The sequence below is a fragment of the Crocuta crocuta genome, unplaced genomic scaffold, assembly GCF_008692635.1.
Source record: "Crocuta crocuta isolate KB4526 unplaced genomic scaffold, BGI_CrCroc_1.0 scaffold1428, whole genome shotgun sequence".
Lineage (NCBI taxonomy): Eukaryota > Metazoa > Chordata > Mammalia > Carnivora > Hyaenidae > Crocuta > Crocuta crocuta.
The window spans coordinates 139592-154626 of record NW_027532253.1 but is presented as its reverse complement, the minus strand read 5'-3'; the positions used below and the strand labels follow the sequence as shown (position 1 = coordinate 154626).

The 15035-nt window shown below is 46.0% G+C and overlaps 1 protein-coding gene across 2 annotated transcripts; it reads right to left on the bottom strand.

The window, feature by feature from the left end:
* Positions 1-364: 364 nt before the first annotated feature.
* On the bottom strand, positions 365-11237 carry NXF3 (nuclear RNA export factor 3). 2 transcript variants are annotated; one of them, XM_077778389.1, is made up of 19 exons: positions 11053-11237; positions 8061-8235; positions 7694-7847; positions 6978-7061; positions 6779-6883; positions 6574-6654; positions 5906-6013; positions 5630-5733; positions 3824-3860; positions 3406-3474; positions 3265-3320; positions 3055-3162; positions 2875-2933; positions 2649-2764; positions 2514-2556; positions 1948-2020; positions 1211-1393; positions 753-802; positions 365-642 (listed from the first exon to the last, which is right to left on the bottom strand). In XM_077778389.1, the coding sequence occupies exons 1-17, from the start codon at positions 11054-11056 to the stop codon at positions 1240-1242; spliced, it is 1530 nt and encodes a 509-aa protein (XP_077634515.1). In that variant the 5' UTR covers positions 11057-11237; the 3' UTR covers positions 365-642; positions 753-802; positions 1211-1239. The 2 variants fall into 2 exon arrangements, with proteins under 2 accessions (XP_077634515.1, XP_077634516.1); XM_077778390.1 differs by lacking the exon at positions 3055-3162.
* Positions 11238-15035: the final 3798 nt, after the last annotated feature.

Genomic DNA, 15035 nt, shown 5'->3' with positions numbered 1-15035 from the left:
TTTGTTTCCCAGATTCTCTTGGGCTCTATAATGCTGTTTTACTCTAAATGGATTGTTTTTAAATTTGAACAGATTTGTATGGCTAAGAGTGAATACTGTTCTCTGTCTAAAAATATTTAACCAATATCCTAGAGGCACAGAATGCTATCCCCAGGTATAACAGAGTAAGAGAACATCTCCCACCTGAGTAGGCACATAGACCTGGGGCGCACACACAGCCTGGACTTTAGAGAGAGGTCTAAGATTTGAAGTCTCTACCCCACTGTTCTCCAGGAGTCACTGACCTTCCCTGACTCTCCCTTTACTTCTCTGTATGCCAGTGATGAAAATAGCTGCTTCAAATGGATTTTGCAGGGATTCAACATAACATGCTATGTCACTATTTATTAAGAAGAGAATCAGGAATCCTGAGTAGGAAACTACACAGCAATTGGTCTTTGGGTGGATTAGTATCAGTTAAACATTGGCTTCCCAGCCCAAAACAGACCTCCAACTCATTCAGGAGTTAACAACTCAGACTAGATAATAAACAATGATGATGAAGAGGAAGATGACCACACCCAGTGGCTTCTTGTAAGGGCTGTATTTTCAGGATCTTGTGTCGGTCTGTATGAGGACCTCCTCTGCGATCTTGTGCTTGACCTGGAGGAAGTGAAGAGAGGCAGTTGGGATATCAACAGAGCCAAGAACCCTGAGTCTCATCACCAGGCCACCCAGTTTCTGCCCATTTGGCCAGAATTCCTGAACTTTACCTTGGTTCAAGGGAGAACCAGCATAACCCCAATAGTAGTCATGTAGTTACCTAGTGTGGAGAAAGCAAAGGTGATATCCATTAAAACTAAAATGGAGACAATATGAATACACGGTACTATTTTCCAATCTATGCAAAACAAAACAAAACAAACAAACAAACAAAAAACAATGTCCCTACGTTTATCACAACATAGGCAACGGAATGAGCCCTATGGCACAGTACATGCTGGGAATACTGCTGAAACCCAAATGTCTGTTAATAAAGGAACAAAGTCAAATAAATTCAAAAAGTAATGCACCTGGTCAAAACAACTGCCTACCTTCTATGGTAAAACACATAAATCCAAGGTGATAATGAATTAAATAAATAAGCAATACAAATTACCTGCAGGTTCCCATTAGTCTCACCTCAGCTCCTCCCATCACCCTCCCATCTGCACGTACCCCTGGCACTCACTTCTGAGACCACTGGAGGTTCATCCTAGACTAGGTGGTGAAAAACTGCACCATTCCTTGCTGCTTCTGGGAGAAGGTGGTAGAGTAGCTGCAGGAAGGTGTGGGAACTTGGATAGAGCATGTGCTCTGGGTCCCCTTAGGTCTGATGTCTCTCACAAGCAGAGTATCATTCAAGATGCATAGACTGGAGGAAAAATGGGACCTTAGACAACTGGACAGATAGACAGCCCCACATCACAACAATGATCTTACTCCCACTCCCACCCAGCTATATGATTATTTCCATACCCCTGCAGTATCTCCTATTCATGTTTCTTGGATGGTGCCTCTACTTCTTCACCCCTCAAAGAGCCAATATTTGGAGAGATAGTTTAAACAATACGAGAACATTTAAACATTGCTCCCGAAATCATGGACAATTTTACACCCATACTTACCAGGCACACCTGACAAAGAGTGGACAGTCTAATCTCAATATTCAGAGGAAGAAAATGTCTCACAAAAACAAGACCATGTGACTTGGCAAAGGTCACAAAGATAGTGAGTGTTGGGAACAGGGATAGAACCCATAATATGATTCCAGACCTCATTCTCTTCACCACTCGGAGAGACAATTCCTTGGAAGTACCGAATGGCTTTTCACAAAATACAGAATACACCAAAGATAGTAACATGTGATTTCCACACACCTGAACTCATACTGAACTGGGTGATCCATGCACAAAAAAAAGCATTCACCTGTAATTGCTGACAGGGTTAGCGATGAAGGTCCTGGTGAAGGCACGAAGAGAATCCTGAGACATTCCTTCCACTTCAACAACAAACAACAAATAACAACACCCCTTAGCATTCCACATACTTTACACACTCACACAGCATTCTCCAGTCAGGGTCTGAGTTGATATTCATTCACGCTGAAGGGGACAATTGTTCTCTGGGAGTCAGGGCGTTCCGAATGGGGAAGGCAATCTGTTCCCAGTGACAGGGACCCTACTATGTGCTGGGACCAATGAATACCCATCAAAACTTACAGGTTCAGAGCCCAAGGTCACAGAGTACGGATCTAGGGCGAGAGCTGTCAAATTCCACAGACTGTGTCCCTAATGCCCAAGCTGTGTGGGGCAGACAGGCATAGACCTGGTTCAGACCAGGATGGTGTGAAGGCAGAGTGGGGACAGGAGAACACACCAGGAAGAGGGAGAGAAGGGAAGCCATCAGGGAAGCTGGGAGAGTTCTGAGAGGGAGCCCAACCAGCAGGGAATGGGCAGTGGGGCATCTGAGGAAGAGGTTCTGCACACACTCACCTTCCTTGAACACTCCGTTGACAGAGAAGCAGAGCATCATCTCCTAAAAGGGAAGATCCCAGGTGTAAGTCACCTAAACTCCCTACGCACCTGTGACATTCTGGGGGCTGCCCTTGGGGGGAAGCAGGCGCTCACCATCTGGAACCATATGTCCACCACGAAGGAGCTAAGGTCATGCTGAGTTTTGGGCAGCACACAGAGGGAGTGCACGACGTCATGTTTTGTATGCTTCAGCAGCTGAACACGCAGGTCTATGGGGGGCGGAGGAGCAAGTGAAGGTCAGGGGTTGCCACACCCTGGGTCCTATGAATGTCCCCTCACATCTCCTTTCCCTGCCCAATCTTCCCCATCACACACGCACAGGGGTCCTTGATCTTCTTCATATTCCTGTTTTCCTTGAGGTACTCGCACAAGCTGCTTCTGGGGAGAGAAAGAGGAACAGGAAGTGGTGGTCTGGCCAGTGTGCGTGTTTCCAGGAGCTGCCCTGTGTCTGCCAGGGAGCCACACAGCCCAGGGGCAGAGTCTGAGCTGTGCTACTCACGGGGCTGGGTCCTCGGGGTTGAAGGGAATGGTCAGGGAGAAGCAGGCCTCATCGTGGTAAGCACCGAGGAGACCCTGACGGTCTCCAGAGTCATAGANTCTCTGGGGTCTGGACCTCAAATGTGATTTCAAGACCCAGTCAGCAGTCCTGAGCTTGGGTGGCCTCACCCATCCTAGCCCTCCCCTTTCCCAGGCTCTCAGGAGTACTTACTGCTGCAGGAATTGCAGGACCAGACTCTTCAGTGCATCAGATCCAAAGAAGCTTCCCTGAAGTCACAACAGTCCTCAGGACCACGGCTGATATCCCTTCCTCACACACCACCCAAAACCCTGCTTGATCTGCCCTCCTCACCTTGCAGGTTGGTAACCTCTTTTGGGCTGCAATACCAACGCTGGTTGGTGAAGGTGATTCCTGGCCATCCTGGGGAAAGGAAGAGGAAGTGAGTGGTGCAACCAGGAGCTGATGCTGGACAATCCAGGAAAGGATGGGCCCGGGAGAGGGTGAGGGTCAGAGGTCAGATGTGAAAGTGACCTAGAGATTACATCGACAAGACTGCATTTGAGATCACTGTCTTGGGGTCCCTGATGCCTGTGGAGAACATGGTTGAAGGAGATCTGGAGCCCTTTTTGGGTTTCCACTTGGATCTGTACCTCCATGAGGTTTAAGAGTCATGAAAATTGTAACTTTGACAAGACCTAAATGGCCTCTGGGCAAGGTTTGAGTGGCATCGGTGCCAGTAGAGGAGTCAATGATCAAGGAATACACCTACCAGGCATAACAACTTGGGAAACAGTTCCAGGATGGAGCTGTAGAAATCCAGATAGAACAGAAAAGTCAGTAAAAGTTTGCAGGTGTCCTTCATCATGGGAGCAAGCACACTTACAGCTGACACACAGCCCAGTATGTCCCACCTACACTGCAGTGTCCCAGGCCTGCAGGGCCCTTGGCATCTCCCTTGTGGACTGACCTAGAGGAAAAGCACAGACTCTCTCTCCCCTTTTCTCTCATTCCATTCCCCTGCCAGACCCTCGCCTCCCTTGCTTCCCCCCTGGGTGGCTCCCACCTAGATTATCCTGATTCCCACCTCCAGTGCCACCAGAAGCAACATTTGGATCCCAGGGTCCAAGGCTTCCTCCCCCTCCCTGCCTCCTTTCTTCCCTCCTAGTCCCCACTGAAGACTCCAGAGAGAAGAGGGAACGGGGTGGGAGCTCAGAACTCTGCTATCTCACTAGGGGCCCAGCATTCTTCAGGACCATGACACCCCCAGGGATGGAGGTGAGTGAGGCAAGACCCAGGAGACAGGGGGGAGAAGGAGGGGGATGAAGACAAGTGGGAGTGAAGGTAGGTGGGGAGCGGTGAGAGAGACAGGGGAGTAGAGACAAAGAGAAGAGAAAGCAACGCAAAGGGAAAAGAATGAAGCTTTACCATGGTGGTGGGGCTAGGGACGAAGAGAAAAGAAGGGGGAAATGGCTTCTGAGCTGCAGTCCTTTCCTTCATCTGCCCTGGCTGGCCCTGGAACCCGAGGTAGGAATGGAAAACATGCAGGTGTTGGGCTGGGGGCCCATTGGATGCTGGTTGAAGCTTTGTCACCTGTGTGAGCTCAGTCTGAACTGGGCATGGGGAATGGGGCAGCCACAGGGGCAGAAGACCTTCCGCAGAAGGAGTAGGGGATCAAGCCCCAGGTCAACATGGGGCTGAGGGTCTGTGGCCCCCCGCTTATGATCACAGCCTTCCCTCCTGATGTCCCCAGTGCACCTGTGCCTGTCTCAGTCGGTTCCTTGCCTGAGGGATTATACCTGTTGTCAGGCTCCCCGGGGCTCCTCTTAAGGACCAGTTAGGATGATGTGACATATGTTGGGGGGGGGGTGGAGAGGGGTCAGTGCCTCTGAGAGGCTTGCCCTTCTGTCTCCTCAAGCCCTTCTGCCCTCTGCCTTCCATTCCTGCCTCAGGAAGCCCTCTGCTCCCTGGCAGTCTCCCACTTCTGGCCCCCTGACTCAGGGAATCCTGGTTTCTCTCAAGGAGGGCCCAGATCCTGGCATTGGGTCAGAGGAATGGATGTCATGATGGCAGCCTCCCAGGACCTCAGCACTCAACATGGTCAAGAAAGCCACCATTGTTGCCTGGGGTTGGCAGAGGGGGGGTACATTTGGTTCAAGGAAAGGAGGGTCCCTCTCAGAACAAGGGAAGGAATCCCTGTCTCAGCAGGGAGGCAGGAATGTCTGTCTCAGCATGAGGCCCTGGGCTGGATGAAGGACCCTTGCCAGTCCAGGTCACAGCATGTGGCTCAAAGTGGCCACTCTGGTCCTAGTGAGGGAGCGGAGCCCTGATTTGTGGATCACACTTGGGGAGGGCATGATAGAGAAGGCTGGGTGCAGTTAGCCAGCAAACAGGCCTCAGACCAAACAGGTGAGCAGTTCAGAGGAAGGAATGGAGACCTCTAAGCACAGGTGAGGGACACAGACAGAAGAGCATAGGGCGTATGTTCCTCCTAAAAGAAAAGGGGTGCTGCCTCCTCCAAGCAGGCACCGTCAGGCATAGTTCAGAATCCCACAGGGTGATGGAGAGTACAACTGACCTGATGTTGGTTGATTTATCGGGAAAGGTGGTGCACAGGGGGTTTCTGTCTGCACCCATCTCTTCTGGCTGCAGCCTTTTGCCCTTGTCCAACTCCCCTGCAGACTTCAGGGGAGTGATTATGGGAAGGAAACACATGGATCAGAGAAAGATGGCCAGGAGGACCCTGCACCTCCAGCCCTTTCCTTTTCCAACAAATCCACTTCCCTGACTCTCGCCACCACCCCATGAGCACTCTCACCTTCTTTTCAAAGAAGGATCCGGTACCACACCTTACCTCACTGTTGGAGAGGTTCAAGTCCTTGATGCTGGAGGCATTCTGCATAGTGTTGGATAGGCCATCCAGTTGGTAGGGTTTCTTGTCCCTCAGGTTTGAGGGCAAAAGCTATGATGAGGAAAGAGTTAGAGTGAGGACCCCAACAGGGGATATCTGAGACCAATCTGCCTCTTCTACCTAATCTCTCACACATTCGCCATCAATCCAAGCACTGGGCTTGAGTCCTCACCTTGAGCATGTTCTTTTCATGAGCTTGCCGGGAGGCAGCCATGCCGTTTCTAGGATTTGGTATCATTTCAATTTCACTGGTGATCAAGTATCCAAGAAGCCGAGGGGAGGGAATCAGAAGGCTGAGAGAAGCCCAGCTGGTACAGCTCCAGCACCAACCCCTCCCCACATTACCATCCCTAAGTCTCCTTTCCAGACAGCCCCCTCTGCTCTTGCCCGCCCTAGAACTACTGCTGTAGATGTACCAGGGGCAAACAGACTCTCTGCATGTTAAGAGATTGCTGGGAGACTACATATCTTTTGCTCATGGTCAGCTGTAGAGTTAGAGATGGGGTCAGTGGCTCTGAGTCTGAGGTGGAGACGGGGGGTGGCGGCAATAGGTGTAGGAAGAAGATGTAGGTCTGGATACGGATGCACAACTGGTCTTGAGTCTGCATTACCTTTATCTGGTCCACCTTTTCTGGCTTCAGCTCCTTCTGCACAGACTGGGGTGCATCAGAGGGGTGGACAAAGACAGATATCTGTAGGGGATCCAAGAGGAGCTGGCTAATCACCAGGAATTCTGAGCCTTGGGATAAAGCAAGACCTTACCCCTGTCCTGCCATCTTGCCTCTAACTAGCCCTGGCCACGCCCTTGACACACACCATTTCATTATTCTCATCCCAGATCGTGCCGTTGACACTCTTCAGTGCGAAGGCAATGTCGGCATTCTCAACAAAGAACTGGGCCTGCATTTTCTCATAGTGAAACTGTAGGGAGAATGGCAGAAGAAACAGAATATGAGACCCAAGCCACTGCTCATCTGCCCTCTTTCTTCTCATCTGTCGCATTGTCTTCTCTTACTTCAACTGGGGTGAAGGAGATACTGCATTGCTTCTGAATCAGATTCAGCAACCACTTCTCATCATATCTGATGCCAAATGGAATCTAAGAGCCAGAAATGGGAGAAGAGATTGACACAATGGAATCCAAGGTTAAGATAAAACTCAAGCATGTCTTCCTTTCACACCTTTTGCGGTGGTGGGGGGGAGTGGTGTCATTGAATTAATTTCTTATGGTAGGACAATATCCATTATTGTGAACTTTTGTACCAGACGTGGATTTCCTAAATAACCTTTCTTTCCATCCAAACACTTTCTTCAAATAATCAACTTAAGATGTTTAACATGTACTTCCTTTTGTAAAATTCCAAGTGACCCTAGCTCAAGGCAGGATGTCTTAGCCTGTCTCTCCAACAGAAACCTCAGAGACTCAACCCCCTCCCACATTCAGCTTGAGCTAAACTGAGACTTCCAGGGTGGAGTTGCTCCTTCTCCTTGGCTGTAGTTTCCTCTGCTCTTAGGCAACCTACCCATTTCTCCCTTTAGTCAGTCTGTTCCCTTTACATTGCTTCTCTGTGTCTGCCCTTACTTGATCTAGGATGCTAATTCCTAGTAATAAAAAGACCGATTACCCACTCCTCTCCGCAGAGAAGTACCTAGCATTTCTATATGAGTCCAACACAATTCCCTCTGTTCACCTCCTCCTGCACTTTGGGTCCATTTTGCCAGGGCACTCACTATGATCTTGAACCAGCTCCTGGAGGTCTCATCCTGCCCCTTCCCCTCCATTCTTCTCTCTGGAGGCTTTTGCTCTCCCTTCATGTTAGCTTGGGCTTGGTCTTGTATCTGAAAATTGCCCCTCTGATGCCGGGATGGAATGGCATAGGGAGTGCTGTGGGGAAGCAGAGAGAAGAAAGTGATCCACAGACGCTCAGAAAGTCTTCTGTTACGCATTTACCCTACTGTACAATAAAGTTTGCCCAACCCTTAACCTGATTCTATCATTCCTCACTCCTCCGGGTTGGAGAAGAGAATGGCATATTCAACTACAGGGCTATGTATTCCACTGGCTTGTACATTTCAGCTATGCTGACCGGTCACTTACTATCTTCCTCGGGTGCTCATGTGAGTGTCATTTGTTGCTGGATCTCCATCTTGCTGTTGGTGGGATGAAGGATCAGTGCCAGAACGGACATGCCCAGGCCAATTGTTATGCCTCCTTCGGTAAATACCCCAGCATCTTGCACTTCTTTGTAAGGAACTACATGCGTTATTACGCCCTGAAATTGAGAACAACGCATCAATGGTTCCAATATCACAAAAGGTTCTGGGGAAACATCATGGCTAATGAAGAAATATCACTGATTTTATAATCTAAAATGAAATGCAGCACAGTGCTAAAAAGGTTGAAAGGCTTCACTGGGGTTCCACTTCCCAAAAGATGAGAGGTGGGGACCATTCACAGCCAACTAGAAAAGCACAGAGGAAAAGGGTTTGGACCTAGGGTTTAACTTGTGATGTTAGCCCTTGCTCTGCCTTTTTCTGGCTAGGTGACCTGGGACAAGTTGCCTATCATCTCTAACTCACAACTCCCTTCTCTGCCCTAGGGGGATAACAAAATCCACCCTGAAAGTTTGGTGTTATGGTTCGCAAGTCAAAGGTGAGTTCCCACCTGAAGAAAGAACTAGAGAAATGAAAGTTACATCTGATGAAAATATCCCGAAAAACTTAGAGAGCCATAACGTGGAGAATACCAAAAGTGGTGGTGGTGGTGGGGGGGGGAGAATTAAAGGAGATGTAGTGAGTACATCTAACACGTGTTTCATGGGAGCTCCGGAATGAAGGAGAGGGAAATGTGGAGAAGTGGCATTTGATGAGATCTTGCTTGAGAAGGTTCCCAAGCAAGGTTAATCAAGTCTGTACAACAATACTAATAGGAGACAAAGTATGCTTTAAGACAAAAAAAAATCCCCAGAGAAAAGATGTACATTTGACAATGATGTTAATGTAGCACAAATTGGGAAAATTTGTGACCAGGGGACTCAAACTAAAAGAAATATTAAAGGTTCTCCTTTAGGCAGAAGAAATACGATCCCAGATGGAGGCCCATAGATGCAGGAAAGAAAGACTAATGGCTTTCGTGAATATGTAGGCAAGTCTAAATGAGTATTGACTATATAGCATATATAGTCAATATATAGTATATTTAAACCCCTATAATTTCTTCTAGGGGGTTAAATATACGTAGAATTAAAATTCATGGCACTACATTGGGAGGGTGTGAGAGGAATCAAAGTGTCCCAAAGTTCCTTCATTGTCTGAAGAGCTTTAAAGAAGTAATTTACATCAGACTGTGAAAAGGCAAAAACAAAACAAAACAAAACAAAAAAACATTATAGTCTCAAGGGTAAACACTATAAGAAAGGCTAAGAGATGTTTAATTGTCTGGCCAAATGAGGTAACAATCTAATACTAAAACAAACAAACAAAAACAAAAACAAAACAAAACAACAACCAAAAAAACCACCCACAGTATTAAATCATTTCAAGGAAAGGAGAGGAAAAGGGCCTTACAACAAGCAAAAATACATGTGCAGTCAATATGGTATACAGAAACCAAGTTATATCTATATTTACATTATAAGTTTCAGACTGGATAGTCCAAACAGAAAGATAGATATTATGAGACTGGAAGGAAAACACGCCATCAAATTCTCCTTAAAAGAAACACTTGCAAAATTTAATGATCTAGAAAATTTGAAAAAAAATACTTGGCAAAATATATACCATTTACACAATGNGTTGGTTTCCACATAACACCCAGTGCTCATCCCCACAAGTGCTCTCCTCCATTCCCATCACTCCCCTTCCCCTCCCCCCCTCACGCCCAGCAGCTCTCAGTTTGTTCTCGGCATTCAAGAGTCTCTCATGGTTTCCCTCCCTCCCTCCCTCTCCCCCACTATTTTTCCCCTTCTTTTCCCCCATGGTCCTCCGCTAAGTTCCTCCTAATCGTTCAATTAAAAAAAATTACTAGAGAAAAGAGGGAGATTTCATTATAATAAAAGGTTCAATACAATAAGAATCCATTAATACAAAATTCTAAATTTGTGTGCACGTCTTAACACAGAGCCAAAACGTGCAGAGGAGACAGCGACAATAAAAGAAGAAATGGATAAATTCACGATTACAACAGGAAATATTAACACACCTCCTTGAGTGACACATAAAATGGCAGACATAAATTCTACTAGGTGGAGGAGATTTTAAAATGAGAATAAAGTAAATTAACAAATGTACTTAATTGACATAGAACAGTGCGCATAACCACTACACGTGGAATATTCCAGAATAAGTCTTATGCTGAGGTATAAAGCAAGCCTCAAGAAACTTCTATGAGAGTAATACAATCTACCCTGAATAGTTGCTATAAGAGTTAAGGGTAATGGTGGGTTCTCTGCCACTCCTTCACCTCTAGTAGGCATCCAAAGAATATTAATTTACACGAACCCTCCCACTCCCTTGCCTCCCATGCGGACACCCTAGGAGACCCTCCCCACTCTCCAAACTGTGGACCTGTGAGGACCACATAAAGTCAGATCTATCCCCACAACCAGTGAAAAAAATCCACCTCGCCATGACCACTTCCATAGGAGGGGAGTATTTCCATGTGGAACCGGGATGGGAATGTCAGGGTCCACCTGGCACATTTCCTCAAGAGAGTAGAGAACAGTCAGCCTGGGCCCTCACCACCCCTTCTCTAATAGGAGATTGGCAGGGCTCCTGGGTGGCTCAGTCAGTTAAGCATCTGACTTCGGCTCAGGTCATGATCTCACGGTTCATGGGTTCGAGCCCCGCATCCCGTTCTGTGCTGAAAGCTAGCTCAAAGCCTGGAGCCTGCTTCTTGATTCTGTGTCTCCCTCTCTCTCTGACCCTCCCCTACGCACGCTGCCCCCCCTCAGAAATAAACAAAACATTAAAAAAAATAAAAATAAAAGGGGATTGGCTGGGTACCCTATGGGGTGGAGTGGGGGAAGGGACCCAGCAACTCTTGTAACCTCCAGGGATCTGAGACCAAGGCCTCATGCTAGCCAACTCACCCATGGTGTGGCCTGAAGGCAGTGACCTGTCACCAATGTCCTCACAGTCGGCTTGTGAAGAGACCCTGTGGGGTCTGGGGCTGGAGGTTTGGAGATCAAAGAAAGCTGATGAGGACGATGAAAGCAGGCCCGAAATGACTTTGTCAGCGCCACACAAACAAGATGAATTCCTTACAGGAAGTCCCTTCCTCAAAGGCATGGAGAAGAGAGCCCCGGGCACCAGAGGAGACTTTATTTCCTGTGATTACTGCCCCCTGGCTTTGCTACCAGCCTATCAGGGAACTGTTTCCAGCTGAACCAGCCCTGCAGAAAAGGCCACATAGAGTCAGGAGGCGTGGGACCCAGGTACTTGCAGCTACAAACACAGGGAACTCTGTATGCCAGGCTCTGTATCCACTTACAATACATCCTGTTCCCTCATTCTGCAAACCCAGAGAACTCTGAGTGCCAGCTCTACGCCAGGCTCTGGACTTGCTACATTGCATCTTCTCTCTCATGTATTCCTCACAAGTGGACCTTGAGATCACAGTCACCAGCTTTGCAAGGTTGCTGAGACTTAATGAGATGTTGAAGCTTGCCTGGAGTCATTCAGATGCTACCTGGAGAAACAGAGACTACAACTGAGCTCCATGGAATGGGGGTGACATGTAAATGCATAGGTAGCCTAATTAAATTATTGCTGCAATATGTGGGATTTGCTTTAGTTGGAACAAGATAACACAATGTTCTGAAACTAATATGAAACTAATCATATGGCTGGCATTATCTCCAGCGCATCCCAGCATCCCAGAGAGATAATAACAAACCAACCAACCACCAACCCCCCATTTCTCCAAAACAAAAACAAAAAACAGCACGCTCGCGCACGCACACACACGCGCGCGCACGCACACACACACACACACACACACACACACACACACACACACACACACCAGACCTGGAAACTACAAAGGGAAAAAAAAGGAGTTTTCGTGGGTCACTGTAATGAGAGTAGAATTAAAGAAATCATGCCTTTTCCTTTACAAAAAAAATATAGTCAGTGTAGGTAGATGCCCCCTTAGTGGTCAGAGTCAGAATCATAGCTCTGGAAGTCCCAGGCCAGAGGGCTTTGCAAGGGGGAAGGAAGGAGGGAGGCACCTGGGTTCCAGTGCATCAGCTAGAACTTTCTGGTATTTTCTACTTCTCTCTGGAATTTTCTACTCTCTGCCCATAATCCCTTCCTGGATCTCCATGCCCTGAGAGAGAAAATTCAGTCCCTGAGAGAGGTGAGGAAAAAATCTGCACATGAGAGTGTGGACATTTGGGTTTAGGGAAGCGTAAGAGAGAAACACACACACACATACACAGATAAACTGGTAAGTCAAAAGATGAAGTTTGTATTTGCTTATTAAACAGTAACATGTGAACATTTTCATAACATGGTAAATATATATATGAACTTTTCTTGTGAATAGGTTATTAGATGTTTTCAAGTGTTTCTCTCAACAAATTTGCCTAATCACAAAATGTTAAACATTAAAATTGTATACTTAGAAAATGGAAATCATTCTGCACCTTCCATCTATATGATCCCCTGACCCCAAATCACAGATATCCAACATAGCCAATGTAAATAGATTGGTGCACATTATTCAGATGTGTTTCTCTGTAGGCAATGTGTATACCTTCCTTAAAATATTTGTGTAGTTATGTGGTTTTAGATACACACTTTTAAAAATTTGCCAACACATAAATAATATTCCACAAATTGATTTTTTTCGCTTACTTGTTACGACATCTTCATATTGCCATTTCTTCAGTTAATGTGGTGTGGCATCTTTCCAGATGTTTACTGGAGAAGCATTTTGCTTTTTCTGTAAATTATTTGTTATCATTTGTCCCTTTTTCCAGTGATAAACAAGTCTTTATTTTCTTGCCCAGTAGCACAAATTCTGCAATATTGTTTGCAAATATTTACCCCATCTTTTCAAACTGTTCTTTCTTTTGATAGTACAGAAATTGCTTTAATTTTCATGGGTTTTCTTCATTTAAAAATAATTCAGCTATGACAGAAAACAAAACAAGAACTACTTAAGGTTGCATCAAATAATAGTCCAGTGGGGATTCTTGATCCAAAGCATTGAAGGCTTCAGGACACAATGGAAAAAAGCTTCAGCCTAATTCTACATCTGTAAATATTGGGAAAAATAACTGAGTACTTGTTAGGTTGTAGGAGATACCATATGAAGTGCCTCTGCCTTAAAATAATTCTCTAAATGATCATTTCCTTCCTTCGATGGAGGTTACTTTTCCTCTGCTTCTGATTGGGCCACACACAATACTCCCAGGACAGTGCTATCCATGTGGCCCCCCTATCTAGGACTCCAGGCCTGAGGAATAGGATTTCATGGGATTTCATCTCCACCATTATCTTCAGGAAAAAGACAATAGGGAGAGGTTTGTTTGAGTGCCCTGTTGGGTACCATGACAAACACCTGGGAAATTTGAAACCAGCTATGTGACCTAAGAAAAGCTTTTCTATTTTTTTTTCAGTTTCCTTTTGTTCTTTTATTTTGTTACATTTTCTTCTTCTTCTTTTCTTTTTTTTTCTTTACAAATAGTTTATTTTCAAGTTGGTTTCCATATAACACCCAGTGCTCATCCCCACAAGTGCCCTCCTCCATGCCCATCTCCCCCCTTTCCCTCCCCCCGCCACATCCATCAGTCCTCAGTTTGTTCTCAGCATTCTAGAGTCTCTCCTGGTTTGCTTCTCTTCCTCTCCCCCACTATTTCCCTGCTTCTTCTCCCCCATGGTCCTCCGTTAAGTTCCTCCTAATCATCCTATACGTGCAAACATAGGGTATTTATCCTTCTCTGCATGACTTATTTCGCTCAGCATAACACCCTCAAGGTCCATCCATGTTGCTACACATGACCAGATTTCATTCTTTCTCATTGCCATGTAATATTCCATCGTATAGACAAACCACATCTTCTTGACCCATTCGTCTGTTGATGGACACTTAGGTTCTTTCCATGTTTTGGCTATTGTGGAGAGTGCTGCTATGAACATTGGGATACATGTGCTCCTATGCATCAGCACTCCTACATCCCCTGGGTAAATTCCCAGCAGTGTNCATCGAACGTTTTTCCATTTCCTTGTCTCTTCTTCAATTTCCTTCATAAGTTTTCTATCGCTTTCATCCTACAGATCTCTTATATCCTTGGTTAGGTTTATTCCTTTATCCTTGGTTAGGTACTTTATGGTTTTTTGTGCAATTGTGAATGGGATCAGTTCCTTGATTTCTCTTTCTGTTGCTTCATTGTTGGTGTATAAGAATGCAACCAATTTTTGTACGTTGATTTTGTACCCTACAACTTTGCTTAATTCTTGGATCAGTTCTAGTCGGCTTCTGGTGGAGTCTGTCGGGTTTCCTATGTAGAGTATCATGTCATCTGCGAAAAGTGAAAGTTTGACTTCGTCGTTGCCAATTCTGATGCCTTTGGTTTCCTTTTGTTGTCCCATGGCTGATGCTAGGACTTCCAGCACTATGTTAAACAACAGTGGTGAGAGTGGACATCCCTGTCGTGTTCCTGATTTCAGGGGGAAAGCTCAGGTTTTCCCCGTTGAGGATGATGTTATCTGAGGGCTTCTCATAGATGGCTTTTATGATGTTTAAGTAAGTTCCTTCTATCCTGACTTTCTTGAGACCCCTTATTAAGAAGGGATGCTGTATTTTGTCAAATGCTTTTTCTGCATCTATCGACAGGATCATATGGTTTTTATCTCTTCTTTTCTTGACGTGATGTATCACATTGATTGATTTGCGAATGTTGAGCCAGCCCTGTAACCCAGGAATGAATCCCACTTGATCCTGGTGGATAATTCTTTTTATGTGCTGTTGGATTCGATTTGCAAGTATCTTGTTGAGGATTTTTGCATGCGTTTTCATCAAGGATATTGGCCTGGAGTTCTCTTTTTTTGCTGGGTCTCTGTTTGC